The following is an 18,137-nucleotide window of genomic DNA, read 5'->3' on the forward strand; positions in this document are numbered from 1 at the left end:
ACCTCTAAGTAAAAAACTACAGTTATGTGTGAAATAGCCTGACACGACATGTATTCGCTTTATACATGTGTCCTTACTTATATCGAAAAATATTTGAACATTGCATGATAATTTTAAGTATGAAAAGTACAAAATACTTTCAAATTTTATACATGGTTTTATATCAACTCTAAGCAGTAAAACATACACTGCTTATTTTCTACAAATTATATGTATACACGGCAACTGATTATGAATCACTTGAGTTTTTTTATAAAGCATCTAAGCCCTTGACTGTATAAATATATTGTTGGATAAATTAACTAAACTAGGAATACTATACAATGCACAAAAACAGAAGAGTTTGATCTTAATGACATAAAGCATAAGCTATCTATTTAGCACAGCCTGAATAATTAATTCCCTATTGTCAAGACTAAAATTTAAAAAAAAAACCGCGAAAGAATCAGTATAAAATAACTATCTCATTATCTTTGCGGGTAACTCAAACATCATACAAACAATACGAAATATTCTTAAACGCAAGAAAGCATATTTTAAACACTGTAAATAACTTAGATTTTAAATCAAAGGATAATAATCAGTCTGTAAAATTTAGTTTTAACGATGAGTTGGAAACAGAACATCAAACATATATCATAGGTGTTACTGCCAACAGAGAACTCTCGCAAACAATACAATTACTTACTGCGCAACCTGCAAGCTCCGGTACCTTCTGTAAAAATATATATATATACGTATATGTAAAACTTTTCCGGAAGTCGTACCACGGTAACGACTGATATATGAAGTCTTACTTCTAAATCTACTTATCTAGAGAACAAATTGTATTACATTATGTCCATAAAATTAACACCTTTATACTAACAGAAGTTTGCTCTTTTATTCTTTTTTTTAGTTACGTGATAATTTATTTTGAGTTATAAAGGAATCCAACTTGAACAGTAAAAAAGAAAGGCTTTTAATGAACAAACCAACTAAGTCATTATAGATAACTGTTCAAACCATATAAGATTCATCCTGTTACATACATTTTTATATTTATATACATCTAATGTATAAACAAATCTGAAAAAAAAGGCAATAAATTCAGATTGACTTCATTATCGAAATAGAATAAAACACAAAATACACTTACAGAGAACCACCAAATATATTGCGTAAGTGTTTCTGAAATGGAGTTAAACTTTAAAATTGCCTTTATTATTTCAAAAAAATAATTGAAAACTCCAAGCAAATGTAAGAACACGTCTTCTAGATATAATGGAAGATTATAATGCCGTGTCCGAATTCGCCTGAAGAATATACTTGTAGATACTTTGGAAGTGACTTCGCAAGGCTGTCAGAAATGGACGTGAAGTATGCTATGCAATACGCAAGTAAATGAATCTGTGTAATTCTCGCGTACTTCCAGTTGAAAATACGTCTTCATTTGAAAAAAATTTGGTCATATTTTATATATCATTTAAATAATTTAAGAGGTCGTAAAATAAATATCATTTATTTTGTATTTTACTGGTATCATTAAATAAATTGACAAAATTAATTTATGGATGTTTAAAACGAAGTTTCAACAAACACTTGTATATATTTAGCCTACCGATCGTTACTACAAAACAAAATTACAATAATTATGTAAGATGCCTTAAATTCACGTGACAGCGATGAAGTGTTAAAAGAAAGGAATAATTTCACATGTGTTTAAAAATAAAATCCAAACATCCTTTTCGGCTGGCTAAACATTGAACATATCCGGATTCGTCAAAGGCAAGTGAAGTACGCAAGGTTGTAAACATGTAACTGCATTACTTTCTGATTAATTTTAATAAAATTATGCATACCTCCAAAAAATGTTCAGTTAAAATTAGTATTGTATTGGTGTTTGTATTAAAATATAATGTATACCGGGTATATTTTTATTGTGTTTTAAGGTTTGTTGACTTTTGTACCTCATGTACTTTTGGTGAAAAGTGAAAATGTAATTATGTAGGTATTATTTATTATCAGGGCCCAAAGCATAACTTTATGTTCGTTGGCCGAAAATGAATTGAAGTTATACTTGTATATATATCTAAGAAAAAATATTTGTATTTTGTATGAATGTAAGTATTTTATTATCTAAATTTTTATTACTTACAAATATTTTGTACTCATAATATCTAGTTTCTATTTGTCTTAAGACATAATCAAATTATACACTCAGCAAAAAATATTTATTGGTTCGCAATTTTTCATTGTTACAATATTTTAAAATGTAAATTTGCTATTCAGCAATATCAAATTCTAAAACGTGAGTAAAAATTATCATAAAATTATATCAATGGCATATTTATTGGATTAGTATTCCTTGCTCCTAATCACTTACTCTGGTTGATTACCTTCTGTATAACCTCAGTCAGTGATCGTAATTTATGTACACCTTTTCCCCACTAAGACGATTCAGGTGCATATTGTGGAGCAGTGTTTTTTATGTACGGATGTGTCAATAAATCCGTCAGTTTGTGGGTGGTGTTGGGGGGGGGGGGGGGGAATTACTACTCTTAAAATATCACCTTATCTGTATGCTTGATAAAATATCCTTTGGTTAGCTCCCTCCGAAATATTCTTATACAACCTATGACGTGTAGCCTACTCCTTAGATATTTTACTTCCAACACGTTTGATTGCGTAGAGAAGGCGATTCTTCGAGTATGTGGCCCTTTCAGAATTAAATTATTATTATTTGTTACAACTGATGTTTATTTCGAGCCTCTTTGACTTCCAGTTCATACATAAAAGACGAACTACCAGTGATGCTTGACGTCACCAGTAGGGATAGCGTGAAGGAGCTCCTCATTTCGCCAGACGCGACTGGCATACACACGTATTTATATTGCAATAATAAATTACTAAATGATAGCTTATTTTTCGAAAATATGATTATGTTTTTTTAACAAGAAGTACGAATGCCAGGACATTTACAAATAACATCGTTTTTAAACATCACATATAAAAAAAGGAAGTGTAATCAAAAGCCATAAGCTGCAGGTCAGCTAAAAACGGAAACCAAACATTTTTCTAGCTCTAGCCTCATGTATACATGCTTAAAAACATAATACATTTAAAACACTAAAATTAATGCAATAACCTGCAATATTTTGAAGACAGATATTCAGCTACAAAATATTCTCCGATAGTATAAAAAGTTCACCTGTATATATAGTTGCAAAGAAAAATACAGTCCTAATGAGATATCAAATATAGCAAATAATACCGCTTTGCAACATAACGTCATGCTATTAGATGGTCAACGTTCAACTGTTTGTGTAATACACATACGCACACACCTGTGACAAAATGTGTAAAGAAATAAAATTTGTAGGAGCGCAAAACCTTTGTAGTACACAGTTAAAAATTATTATTATTATTTTTTTTACGGGGGCAGGAAAACTACATTACTGGCCAACTTATTTGAATGTAGCGGTTAGCTGTGAACAAGCGTTCTTGGAAAAGAGACCAAATCTTGATAGTTTTGGCCACGTAATCACCGCAGTAAAATATACAATTTGTATATCGTATATGTGTAGTGCACCAAATTAATATTTATTATAATTACCTTGGGTTGCACTCGGTTACGTACGGGTTTCTAACTGAAATGTACCAAAAATAGTAATATTTATTCTCTTGCGCTTTGTTGAGGATCGAGTAGTCTTGGATGGGTGTATGGGAAAGGGACAGAGAGAGAAGGGATTGGAAATCTAATGCTCGCCGAGGAAGAGTACACCCTTCCCCACCCCCCTATCCCAGACCGGTCGTAAACATGACACCCCGCTGGGCGATAAGAATTCTGAGAACAGCGTCCTCTTGCCCACCCCCCTCCTTTTTCCGCGCGTCGCTACATTGTTCAACAGTACTGCTAATGCGCTCTGTTGAGGACAAAGATAACTACGCGTGTCTTTGCCCGCTCGCGAGAAACTCAGGATCTTAGCCTTAAACTTATCAACTTAACTGTGAAATGTGGAAACTCTTCCCTTTACATTTACTTTTTGCGATAAAAATAAAATGTTAAAGAAGTGTTTTTTTTTTTTTAGCTTTGTATTCTTTGATTCATTTCATAAGCACATATTTTTAGCTCCATTTTCTGGAGCATTTCATTCCCAGTTTAAGACAGAATGTGGTGTTCCCCCCTCATCTCCAATGGAATACTGCTAATCATACTGAAACTGTAAAGACAAACATTAGTACACATCTCGTTGTAGAAAGGAAATATACTTTTCATTATAAGTCAGGGTTTCCCAATCTTTTTCAGTCCGCGGCGCACATACATGTTTACTATTTTGTCTCGGCGCCCTAACCTATTTGGCTCGTCGAAATAGATAGGTACAATGATACTAGTTAGGTAGATAAGCACAAAAATTAAAATATCCACATTATGAATCTGAACTGTATATTTATATTTATAAGAATATAAAATTAACACAAAAACATTCAAGAGAGACTTAAGAAAAACAAAAATAAAATACAATAGCTACCTAGCTATTCAATGTGATGGGTGAGCTTGGTGATATTCACACATTTTTTCAAAACGTGGAATAAGGTTTTGACACTGCTACTCGCATTTCTTGCTCCACATTGATATTTGAGCGATATTTGCTCTTGATTACAGCTACAGCTGAAAATTCAGCTTCGCACAAATAAGATGTTGCAAAAGGAATGAAAATTCTTATAGCTTTTGCAGCTAAAGTGGGATATTCATTTTGAACCGATATACAAAACTCCACCAAATCGGAACATGTGAATCTAGTTCTAAGGCTGCTGTCGCAAGAGAGTTCAATGAGACTTTCTTCTTACGATGTAAATTCTGGCGGAGCTTGAGTATGGAATGGGTCTTGGATCCACGCATATTTATCGACATCGTCTTCGGCAAAGTACATATTTTGAAAACCATTCAATGAGCTTCGAAAGGTGTTCCGTGAAAAGGGTCATCAGGTCTTGAGACAACAAGCTCATTTGATGTCGCATATTCATACAACTGCGGGAAACAATCTTGACCGCGATTTTCATTCATTTTTTTAATCCAAAACTGCAGTTTTTTTCTTAAACGTAGCGATCTTCTCCAGTAGTTTCAGAATGTGCATGTTGTTGCCTTGCAAAGACAGATTCAGTTTGTTAAGTTTTTCAAATATGTCGCACAAATATGCTAGTTTTAGCAAAAAATCTGGTTCAGCAAAGTATCTGGAGTTTGCATGATGCTCTTGTAAAAAAAAAACTGTGAATTTCTTCATGTAATTCGAAAACACGGGAAAGCCATCGTGAATTGCAGTAATATATCAGTGCCGCATGTTCAGCTCCCATATCTATGAATTTTTTTTTTAAAAGTCTGGCCTTTAGTGGTCTAGTTTTAATGTAGTTTACAATGCCAATGACATGTTCTAATACTTGGTTTAATTCAGAACTCATCGACTTTGACACAAGCGCTTCTCTATGGATGATGCAATGGGTCCACACAGCATGCGAGGCTTTTTTACAAATAAGCGCTTGTAATCCTCCGTACCTTTCAGACATTGATCAAGCACCATCTGTACATACAACAATACATTTTTCCCAATTCAAACCATTTTCTGTAATAAACTTGTCAAGAATTTCAAACAAATCATGAGCCTTTGCACTTTCGGTAATGTTTTTGCAGAATAAGAGTTCTTCGACAATAATATTGTCAGCCACAAAGCGTACGTAACAAATCAGATGTGCATCATTATTACTGTCAGTAGTCTCGTCAAGTTGCAGACCAAATTTCTTGCCTATTATTTTTTCTATTAATTGGCGATTTAGACCCTCAGCTATGTCAGAGATTCTTCGACTGATAGTGTTGTTAGATAAGGGTACCTTAGAAATTAATTTTCCCTCCGATTCTCCCACCAAAATAATCACCATGTCGAGAGCAGCCAGTAGAACAAGCTCTTCTGCAATAGTATGAGATTTTTTTCGCATTTCGCCACTCTGTATGCTACCTTGAAGGATGCTAACAGCGCGTTATTAGGTACTGAGGCTTGTTGAGTAAACACATTTTGTGTTTTTTTTTTTAAATTTTGTCATTTCGTATTAAAAAAAATCACGCGATTTTTCAACCATAGCCGGGTGAATAGTTTCGAGATGTCGCTTTAACTTACTTGGAAGCATACTTTCGGTTGATAAAATTTTCAAACAGAGCACACACTGCGATCTTTCTTCATTGTTTATTTCTATTGACGTAAAGCCGAAGTCCAAATAGCTATCATCGTATTTGCGATATTTCCGTTAATTTTTTATTTTTTTTACTTCCCCGCCACTGGTAGACGCATTATCAGTGTCCCTTGTACTACCGAATTGTTTATTTAATAAAAATCTATCCATTTTACAAAACAAAAGACATGACTAAAACAAAACGAAACAACACAATCAAAACAAAACAGGAGACGACGACGTCATCTCGTCTCGCTGCTCGCTTGTAACTAAACAAATGACCATCGCGGGAGGTTCACGGCGGGGGAGGAGAGTACTACACGCCCAAGCAACTGTGGTCCTGTGGAGGGGAATTACGGGAGCGCCAGTGTCGACGTGAGAGAGGGGTGGTGAATGAGGAGGAGTTGGCAGTAGGGGAATACTGTTTGCTGCGGAAGCAAGGGGTATACACGTACGTTCATGAGTGTACGCAAAATGTAAGCAAGAGTATATGGATGAAAGGAAGACCATGTAGCGCTGTCGTGCAGTACGTAAGAAATGTTGTGATAAACTGAAGGTATATTTGTATGAAACAGCGAAACAAGGTGTCTATGAAGATATGTCAGAATGTGTACCAAACAGTCGTCACAACATCACACTGTACCGTTTGCATTATAATAATTATTTCACTCAGCACCAAACTGAACGTACATGTCGGTATACACTCGCCTATAATCAAAGAATTTTTTTTTTTTGCGATTAATTGATGTAGCATATGCAAGAAACGTTTCAACACAGTTTTATGCTAAGTGCATGTAACAAACTCCCACTCAGCCACTTAGTTCTTTAACTCCTGACATGTTACAATTGCTAATCACTTCCCTGCACTGGCTTATATAGGCCTATAGTTTTGTGATTTGTTGAACTGCCCGATGCCATATGTCAATACATGTTATATTACAGTCACGCACACTTCGGAACCTTGCTCCGCTTCCAAAGGATCCGTGAAATACTTGAACACTGATACGCCGGTGTCCGCGTATTGTGTCGTGACTTATGGTAACAGCTCTACTTGCCGTCCCACCCGCGACATGCCTTCCGACCCTTGAGGTGGACTAGGGGAAGGGAGGGGACAGTGTGGCGGAGGGAGGGGTCCGTCTGACCTTGGGTAGTTCCCATTTTTACCGGGACCACAGTTGTCTCAGGCGTGTAGTAGATAAGTATCGGCTAGTGCGCAAATAAGCGTAGCACTACGCGAGCGCTAGAAATTAAATTGTTTATTTTGTACCCGCGAACACTTAAGTTGAGGTTTTGGAGAATGGTAAAGAGAATCACTTCACGGCGCCCTTCTTAACCAGGGCGCCGCGGCGCACACTTTGGGAACCCCTGTTATAAGTTGTTGATTTCAGTTTTATTATCATTAAAAATTAAATCACATGCAATAAAATATTCATTTGAAGCACAATTGCATTGGACAACTGCGTCAACAATTTGTGGTAGGGCACTTATAATGTGTACATAAAACAATACTGTATTTATGAGCGAAAATTATTCAAATAAAACATTTATTATTCTTTATTCTTCTCTAATGTTCCTTAGTTCAGGAATAAGTTATAAATAAATACTAACACTAAAAAAAATGAAGTTAAACATTTTTTTAATGCAATGTCGAAAGCCATTATTTTATGGTTTTTTATTTTCATTGTAAAAAATTAAACCTTTTTTTAATCTTTATTTTGGAGTTTTCTACTTTTACATTTTACTTAGAGAAGGCAATATATATTAAACTAAATAACTTTTTTTTCATGCATACTTATTTAGATATTAGAGTTTTTAAATAAAAGCCTAAAAAAACTTATGAATTAAATTTTTCATTTTAATAGACTAAATTATGTAATTATTTTAATTTTGGTGCATTTTGTGTTTTACTTTGCATTTTTGTGTTATTTTGTGTAATGACTGCCACTTTGGTGTTTGGCTGTGTATTGACTTCTATTTCAATGTTATTTCGATTTTATCGCCATTCACCTCATAATCTTTCCTCTAGTCATAGTTCAGTCATATAGATAACATAGGATGAAAAACATGATACAAAAACTTTTTTTAGTTTGATAATTCAAAAGTATTTGTCCATTATCAACTTTAGTCAACAAAAACAGCAACATACAGAGCATCAACAAACAACAATCCACAGGTTGAAACCCCCAGACCAAAGAAATAAAGGATGTCCTAGCAATTGAAAAGATGTGAAAAAATATGTACAAATAAAGCTGAAAGGCTTAGTGGAGAAAGTTGAAAAAAATTTTGAGAAACAAACTTTAATTCTTGATTGTGGTAGTGAGGCGGGATGATAAGTTTTTACATTCTAGGTTAGCCCGGCTAAGAAACCTAGAATATTAACAAGACTTTTTAATACTAGAAAGTTTATTATGTTTTTATACAAAGATTTTGAAGTTATATTTTGAAGTTTGTCTTGTTGCCAACATTGAGGATGAATTTGGTATTTAGTTGTATTTACAATGAGAGTTTTTTGATAGCAGTATTTTGTTTTATTATTACTTCTCAGAAAACAAAAGCAGATCACAACTTTCATAACCGGTCCAGATGATCTGTCACATATTCACTGTAGCTCGTTGCTCAGTTACAAGAATTTTAGTTCCTTACTTAATTATTTTTAAAGTACGTTTCAATATCCGGTGGATATGTCCCAGTAGGGTAACCTCGGTCACCGTGGGCCGATGCCGACGCCTGGGTTGATTTTCTATTTAAATCAAGTCCGAAAAAGACAAACAGAAAAAAGGGTAAACTTCGGAGTGGCCCTGACCAATAGCATTACACTATCCCGCCATGTCTTCACATGATAATTCAGCGAGTTGTGGATGACGTGACCACACGCGGCGACAATCGAGCGACAACGACTTTGCACGCTGTTGACTTTCCTATCAAAGGTGAAAACAAAGGGGAGGCAACCCTGAGTGTTAAGTGACCAATCACAAAACAGAACCAGGTACATGACTATATAAGGAATTATACTGGAAAAAACATTGTTCTCTGAAAGCCTGGAAAGACATATCACACCACCTCAAGGTTCGCGAGGCAGCGCCCAGCGAAAGTTCTGTTCCATTGCTGCACAGTTATGTGCCTACGCGCTGGGTTTTCACTCTAATTTGAGGCGTGAAAAATAACTGGGGACTGAGTGTTGCTCCCGTGTCTCGCACGTGTCTTTCTTTCTTTTTAAATCTTCTAGAATGTTACAGTCTTACTGCTTAGAGGATGCTTTAAAATTGCAAATAAATGTCATTAATAGACATAACTGATTTTAACTGACCAAACAAATTAGAGTCAATATATAATTTTAAAAACTACATTTATCTTTATGTATAACCTAACCAAAATAAATAATAAAGCGCAAACAAAATATCTTAAATGCCTATGCATAATAGAAGGAACATGAGTAGAAATTAATTATGAAACATGACGGATGAGGACATCAGTAACAACCTAACAACACATTCACATTTCAAATGTTATCATTAGCAGGGAGTAGGAATTATGCTATGCTACAAAGTGCAACACTAACTGGTGCTTGTATCACCTCTAAGCACAATGCTCTGAACTGGTGTGCAATCTTTTCGTCTTACATGAGGCAACTATGAGATCTGAGTAGTTACCGACACAACATATGGCAAAGAACTGAAGATAAAGGTGTAATGCAAGTCCCACGAGTGCTTTCAAGAATATCTGTACCAGGTGTTTTATGCCTAAACATTATTCTGAAAACACTTTTTTAGCCATTTTCACGCTTCTAAAAATCTCAGTTTGAAAACAAAAATACGTAAACAGAACTACTCAGATATCTTGAGCAGTTTTTAAATTGTATGATATTTTTTTTCTGAATTTCTGCACACTACATATTGTGGGTAGGCAGAGCCCATAACATCTGAGTGAGGTCGGAACAGACAACCGTGCTGTAGGGTGGGAGGCTTGGTGAAGGACGGCTTACAAACTTAATAATTAAAACACTTGACCCAGGTTAGGAGAGTCTTGTCAGATACTCAGCCCAGCAACTGAGCAAGGAAACATGTCCATTTGAGTTTGCATGTGGTAGGTTTGGTATATTTGTTGCAGGCTTTGCTAGTATTTGAAGGGCTGTGTTGTTTGCGTGGTTGAGAGTACTCGGTCCTGAAGAACCGCAAGGCCATGGGCGCTCTGAGGCCCCACCGCGTACAGCAGCGCGAGGTGGACTCGCGAGCGCGAGAGCCGCTCATTCAGGAGGTGTACCCGCCCGTGCGCTCGCCCGCCCCTGCCCCCTGCAGGGAGCCCCGCTACAGCCTGGTCCGCTCGTCGCGCTGCCTGCTGGCCGACTTCCGGGTGGACGACGTGGTCAGTGCCTCCATCAGTTTCTATCCCTCTCTCTGTCTCTGTCTACATAAATATCTACCTCTCTCTCTGTCTCTCTCTGCATAAATATCTACCTCTCTCTCTGTCTCTCTCTGCATAAATATCTACCTCTCTCTCTGTCTCTATCTACATAAATATCTACCTCTCTCTCTGTCTCTCTCTGCATAAATATCTACCTCTCTCTCTGTCTCTCTCTGCATAAATATCTACCTCTCTCTCTGTCTCTATCTACATAAATATCTACCTCTCTCTCTGTCTCTCTCTGCATAAATATCTACCTCTCTCTCTGTCTCTCTCTGCATAAATATCTACCTCTCTCTCTGTCTCTCTCTGCATAAATATCTACCTCTCTCTCTGTCTCTCTCTGCATAAATATCTACCTCTCTCTCTGTCTCTCTCTGCATAAATATCTACCTCTCTCTCTGTCTCTCTCTGCATAAATATCTACCTCTCTCTCTGTCTCTCTCTGCATAAATATCTACCTCTCTCTCTGTCTCTGTCTACATAAATATCTACCTCTCTCTCTGTCTCTCTCTGCATAAATATCTACCTCTCTCTCTGTCTCTCTCTGCATAAATATCTACCTCTCTCTCTGTCTCTCTCTGCATAAATATCTACCTCTCTCTCTGTCTCTCTCTGCATAAATATCTACCTCTCTCTCTGTCTCTCTCTGCATAAATATCTACCTCTCTCTCTGTCTCTCTCTGCATAAATATCTACCTCTCTCTCTGTCTCTGTCTACATAAATATCTACCTCTCTCTCTGTCTCTCTCTGCATAAATATCTACCTCTCTCTCTGTCTCTCTCTGCATAAATATCTACCTCTCTCTCTGTCTCTCTCTGCATAAATATCTACCTCTCTCTCTGTCTCTCTCTGCATAAATATCTACCTCTCTCTCTGTCTCTGTCTACATAAATATCTACCTCTCTCTCTGTCTCTCTCTGCATAAATATCTACCTCTCTCTCTGTCTCTCTCTGCATAAATATCTACCTCTCTCTCTGTCTCTCTCTGCATAAATATCTACCTCTCTCTCTGTCTCTCTCTGCATAAATATCTACCTCTCTCTCTGTCTCTGTCTACATAAATATCTACCTCTCTCTCTGTCTCTCTCTGCATAAATATCTACCTCTCTCTCTGTCTCTCTCTGCATAAATATCTACCTCTCTCTCTGTCTCTCTCTGCATAAATATCTACCTCTCTCTCTGTCTCTCTCTGCATAAATATCTACCTCTCTCTCTGTCTCTCTCTGCATAAATATCTACCTCTCTCTCTGTCTCTGTCTACATAAATATCTACCTCTCTCTCTGTCTCTCTCTGCATAAATATCTACCTCTCTCTCTGTCTCTCTCTGCATAAATATCTACCTCTCTCTCTGTCTCTCTCTGCATAAATATCTACCTCTCTCTCTGTCTCTGTCTACATAAATATCTACCTCTCTCTCTGTCTCTCTCTGCATAAATATCTACCTCTCTCTCTGTCTCTGTCTACATAAATATCTACCTCTCTCTCTGTCTCTCTCTGCATAAATATCTACCTCTCTCTCTGTCTCTCTCTGCATAAATATCTACCTCTCTCTCTGTCTCTCTCTGCATAAATATCTACCTCTCTCTCTGTCTCTGTCTACATAAATATCTACCTCTCTCTCTGTCTCTCTCTGCATAAATATCTACCTCTCTCTCTGTCTCTCTCTGCATAAATATCTACCTCTCTCTCTGTCTCTATCTACATAAATATCTACCTCTCTCTCTGTCTCTCTCTGCATAAATATCTACCTCTCTCTGTCTCTATCTACATAAATATCTACCTCTCTCTCTGTCTCTATCTACATAAATATCTACCTCTCTCTCTGTCTCTATCTACATAAATATCTACCTCTCTCTCTGTCTCTATCTACATAAATATCTACCTCTCTCTCTGTCTCTATCTACATAAATATCTACCTCTCTCTGTCTGTATCTACATAAATATCTACCTCTCTCTCTGTCTCTCTCTGCATAAATATCTACCTCTCTCTCTGTCTCTCTCTGCATAAATATCTACCTCTCTCTATATATATCTCCCTCTATGTCTCTCCTCTATATACATATAACTATATATCTCTTTACATGTAATGAAGATATTAAAAAATCGTAATTTTTATCTATCTTTTTATAAACATGCACGTATTCAAATGCAACATTGTGTCAAAATTTCAAAGCAATCGGTGTAGAACTTTCGGAGATTTAAGAATTTGAACCAGTATACATTTGCATAATTATTTATGCAGATGGAAACAGAGAAACTTTAATGACACATCCATCAGAAAATTTGTGTGGATCAGCATTTCATACAGTAAATCTTGCACCTACAACCGCTTGACTGTTGGCTGCATATACTGCACAATCATTTTGCAGGTTGTCCACATTCAGGAAAGTCAGGGAAGTTGAAATTTTTCAGGGAATGTCAGAGAATTTACTTTAAAACTTTGAAAAGTCATGGAAAAATGTCAGTGATAATAAAATTGATGCTCCGATATTCATCACCTCAGGCGTTGTTTTAATGCATAGTAAAATGACACACTGTAAAATGGCGTATGCAGGGTTCTGTGTGAACTGGTACAGCTGTAGGGATCGTGGTGACTGTATTGTCTTTATTTCTTTCAGACAATTTCAAAATAGGTTGATTATTAAAAAAAAAAAAATAATTAATTAGGGAAATTTTTAAATTTGTGAATGAAAAGTTAAATCATATTTTTCTACAGATTTGTATGTACACCCTGTTTTGGAAAAACTCCAGTTTGGTTCAATTCAGTTCAGCATTTTAGGTGTGCTATAAAATCATATTTACGCCTCAGGGGATTCAGGAGTCCAAGCATGCAGTATAAATCCTACCTATTTTAGTTTTTTTTTTAATATGTATTAAATGTTTTTTATATATGATTTTTAAACTATTTAATTGGTGGATTGGCTCATTAATCTAAGTGTTAATTATTTTGTAGTCTCTTATTTGGTGTAAAATTAATTGTGTATACTAATTGTATCCCTAGTGTGATTACTGAAGAGTGCCTGGAAGTTGGCAGCACTGCGTGGTGAGCCGCAGAGCCATCGAAAATATTCTTTGAGTGTATCACTAGAGCCTTGGTGGAAGTGATTGCCAGTATTCGTGGGTTCAATCACAACACCCCAGCATGACTCTATTAAATGCCAAGCTGATATTCAAATGATTCAGAGCCTTATATTAAATCGGAGGTACCCGTCTGTTTAAACCCCTGTGCATAACGATGCTATATTAAACCCTAATGTAATGAAAAAGCTATAGGAGCAATTATTTTGCGGGTATTGACTTGTGGCAGGCTTGACGAAAAGTACATTCTCGGACAACTCTGTGTGTTCATTGGCAGATAACTTTAAACTGCATTGCGCCTGATTGGGTCTACACTTCACCTCCTTCTTTCTTGCTGGCTCAGGGTTGTCTAGAATATGTCCAGGAAACTATGGGTTAATCATTAAATTAAAAAAGCAAGTTCCACGTTGGTTGAGTGGTCAGATCAGGGCCGTCAAGATAAACTTAGGGCACGGGGGTGAATAATTTGGTCATAGACCCCTCCCCATTACTTAATGTACAATGATTTCAAACCCTACAGCTAGAAAAAAATTGGGTTTATTTACTTATGTGTACGTGCTAGAACTAACTTTAATTTTGCATGCATATAATTATTATAAATAAAATAACAAAATAACTGGAGTGATATTCAAATATTGTTGGTAAAATAAATTAATTCAAATTAAAAATTGAAATAAAGACTCATTAGTCAATATTAATATAAATATGTGTATAAAATTAATTATTTAATTTTGTAAAATATTCAAGATATTTTTAATTAATAATGCAAAGCCAATAAATGTACTTAATATTTATTACAATTTATTAATTTTAATTATTTATTAAATAATAATTTACAATGCAAATAAATTATACATTTTGTAAATAACCTCACTAATATTCACTATAAATAAATGTTTCTAATGATATGGACTTGTATTCAATACCAATCACTAAAGTATAAGTTTTAAAAACATATAAATTTTATGTGTATGTAGCCCTTTTTTCATCCTGTGAAAATTTTTTCTGCATTGTAAAAATTCACTCTAATTATTCTTTTATAATGCCCCTAATGAGAAGTTTAGTCCATTCATACATTCATCTATCACTAAACAGGTCTGCTTTGCTAATGAATCATTCAGAAAATCCTTGTGCCTTTATTTATTACTAACCATGTTTGTTTGCTAGGTTTTTAGCATAAGCTCACCGGACACAAAATTAGTCACCGTAGTGGGCAAGCACAGATGGATCGCTAAGCCTGAACAGATGGTGCAGCGAATGAGTTCTGTGTTCAACTGCATGCACACTGCCTCTACAGTAGCGATCAGTGAGACATTGATGTCGGACCGAGAGTGACCGGAGACGTGTTTCACGGCTTGTGATTCAGAATCACTTCCAAACCTGACAGGAATTGCTGCAGTCAGTGAATGAAGGTCCATCCCAACCTGTTAGCGAGGGAACATTGCGACGGGTACTGCATGCAACGAACGTTTGGAGTCGGTCAGCTCGCATTAGGCCATCGCTCATACAGGCACGTAAAGCTGCACGTCTTCAATGGCTGGAAATCATCGAACGTGGACAGTAGCTGACTGGCGGAACGTAAAGTGTTCTGACAAATCACATTTCTGCCTGTTTTCCAAAAATGCACGTCGTCGAGTGCACCGAAGTCCAAATGAAGCATTTCATGTTGGATGCGTGCAAGGTCAGGTTTAAGCCGGAGGCGGGTCTGTGATGTTTTGGGGGTGTTTTTCATTTCATGGATTGGGCCCGCTCACTGCGGTGACCACCGACATCAACCAGCATGTTTATTTCAACATTCTGGATGATCAGGTGTTGCCTTTCAGTCAACATCTGCATGATGAGTATGCTGTTGATACCCCGATTTTTCAAGATGACAACAACAAATTTCATCGGGCTGGACGCATATGTGACGGGCTTTATGAACACTCCCTTGCCCTATTCATTTTCATTGGCCCGCAAAATCACCTGACTTGAATGAACCCCATTGAAAATCTGTGGGACATGTTGAAACAGCGGATATAACGCCGTCAGCATCCCCGCATTTTGATGGAATTGTGTGATCAAATCCTCAGCCAGTGGCTTGACCTTGTGGACTCGCTTCCTAGCCGAATCCAGGCGGTTATCAAGTCCAGAGGTGGAGTTACACGGTATTAAATGATGCTTGTAAAGATTTCTCCAGGGGTGACTAATTTTTTGTTCGGTAAGCATATAACATTGTAGAGGTATGTCATTTGACAAATTTAAACTTGCACTGTGTTGTATCTTAAATAATTTAATATTAGTGAAAAAAATTAAATGCATAACCTAATTTTTGGTTAAATTACTATATTGGTATATGGAAATGTAGAAATTCTTGACAGACTGTGTACTGTAAGAAACTGACCCTTAAATTGTTATGTACTTGGGTGACGTTAATTTAATGTTGATCACCTGTACAAGCTGGAAGTACTTAGTATTTAAAACTGTGTGTGCATTTATTTTTTAACTGGGGATGTGGTTTTGTGTCTTTCCAACCAAATAGTGTTAACCTTGTGATTGGTCAGGTTTCTAGTAGGGATCTGACACTCGACGTTGGAGAAGATAGAATCATCCTAGAGGGGAAGAAGGCAGGTTATCTCCTGGACATATTTGTCCCATACTGCCTTGACCAGGACAAAACATCTGCAAGATTCAATACAGATACTAAAGTGAGTAACGTGTAAAATATTTTAACGTTGTTTTTTTTTATTTATTTTTTTATTTTTTTTAATTATATTGTGTTCTTAATGTTTTGTTCGTGTGTAAAAACCTTTTCCATGATTCCTCTTTGGTTAAAAGAGCTGTGGAAACATCACTTTTTTAAAATTTGTTGTGAGTCTAATATTGTTAAGGTCAAATCACTTGTGAATGTTTTAAATATAAAATTTTATGTATAACTGTCTATTTTGGGTGTGTCATCATCTGATGAATGATGAACTCTTGTATGAAATATTTTTGTGTTCATTTTGTTTTCAGCACTTAATTAACGTTTGATCCCCTTGTATCTTAATGCATGGATGTATCTCAGTCTAGATGTTTTGGCATGTCCAGTCATGGCATTATCATGAGTGATGACATAATTGGCTAATTGAATCTTAACCTAAAGAGTCAATTTGGGGAGAGTCCAAGTGATCAGGAAATGTTTTTTTGCAGAGGTCATATGCAGCATCATTGACCTGACCCAGTCGGTTTTCATTGGTGATCATTTATGGTTCTCGTCAAATTTAGTTTTCCTTAGTTGGCACCCATGTTCATTCAACTCATTTAGAGTATTCGAGATACTATTTACCATTGTCGGACATCATCAAGAAAAGTGGTAATATGTTTTTTTGTTATCTACAAAGTTAGTTTGAAACACATTCTCGGCTAAAACATTCAGCCGTCACATACTCTTAACAGATGCATGCTATCAGTTCCTGCTTATATATTTGAGATTTGACTTGTCTCTGTGTGTTGTGTTAAGGCCCCCACACATGATCAGTCCGGCTCTCTGTTAGGACGCTCAGCCCGAACTGACAGTTCACACACTATCAGTCTTGAGGTTGCTGATCCATGTATCGTTTCATCGTAAAATATGGAAGAAACTGTGGATGTTGCAGTTGCAGTAGCACTTTTGGTTAGAAAAAGGAGAAAAAAATAGCAAAGCAACCAAAGAGTATAAACAAAGATGTCTGCCGTGACATTCAACTGAAGGACTGATTTTTTTGGACTGACGAGACTCTGTTCCCACACACAGCAGTTCAGACTGAGTGCTCTCGAACTTACAGTCCGGTTTGATGGGTAGCCATCAGTTAGTCAGTCCACAGTCCTTGCTCACAAACGGCAGTTCCGACTGTTTAAGTTCCAACTGATAAGGCCGAACTGGCAGTGGAGACTGATACATATGTTGGGGCCTTAACATTGCTATTATTGCCATTTTGGTTTTCTTTGCAAACAACATCACATACTACCTACTTGTGCTGTACAGTGTCCATGTATGTTATAGTTTGATCACAGATCAAGAGACCATCACAAACGTACTTTAATTTTTTTGAGAGAAAAATTGACATGAACACAAATACTTTCAGGCTTGTAATACTGCTACTGATGTACAGCATATTTTTTCCCTCTCTGTAATGGTGTTTGAAAAACCTTCAAATATTTTAACTCTGAATATATCAACTGGATGTCAGAGAGAGCCACTACCGAGATGCACTTCATCTGACAAGGTTTGCTCTTATCACACAGCATGTACTGATATGGCTCAGCGGAAATTCACCGATCATTATCACACCACATTTCTCTACTAAATGTATGTTGCTAAAATTAGTGTGGTTTAATATTACTAAATCATAATCATCATCATCATCATCATCATCAACTGCTTCCAGCATGTGGTCGGGTCAGCAAAGTAAAATACCTCCATCTTCCTCTGTCCCTCCACCATTCCTCCTT

At 36.4% G+C, this 18,137-nt stretch overlaps 1 protein-coding gene across 1 annotated transcript in view; it reads left to right on the top strand.

Annotated features, from left to right (window-relative positions):
• LOC134538422 (PIH1 domain-containing protein 1-like) overlaps positions 1–18,137 on the top strand; it is a 58,944-nt gene that overhangs the window by 40,355 nt on the left and 452 nt on the right. The window contains exons 5-6 of the mRNA XM_063379740.1: positions 10,352–10,563; positions 16,229–16,372. Coding sequence (XP_063235810.1) covers positions 10,352–10,563; positions 16,229–16,372 — 356 coding nt within the window. The remainder of the gene's footprint in view (positions 1–10,351; positions 10,564–16,228; positions 16,373–18,137) is intronic.

The sequence above is a fragment of the Bacillus rossius genome, chromosome 13 (genome assembly GCF_032445375.1).
Source record: "Bacillus rossius redtenbacheri isolate Brsri chromosome 13, Brsri_v3, whole genome shotgun sequence".
Classification (NCBI taxonomy): domain Eukaryota; kingdom Metazoa; phylum Arthropoda; class Insecta; order Phasmatodea; family Bacillidae; genus Bacillus; species Bacillus rossius.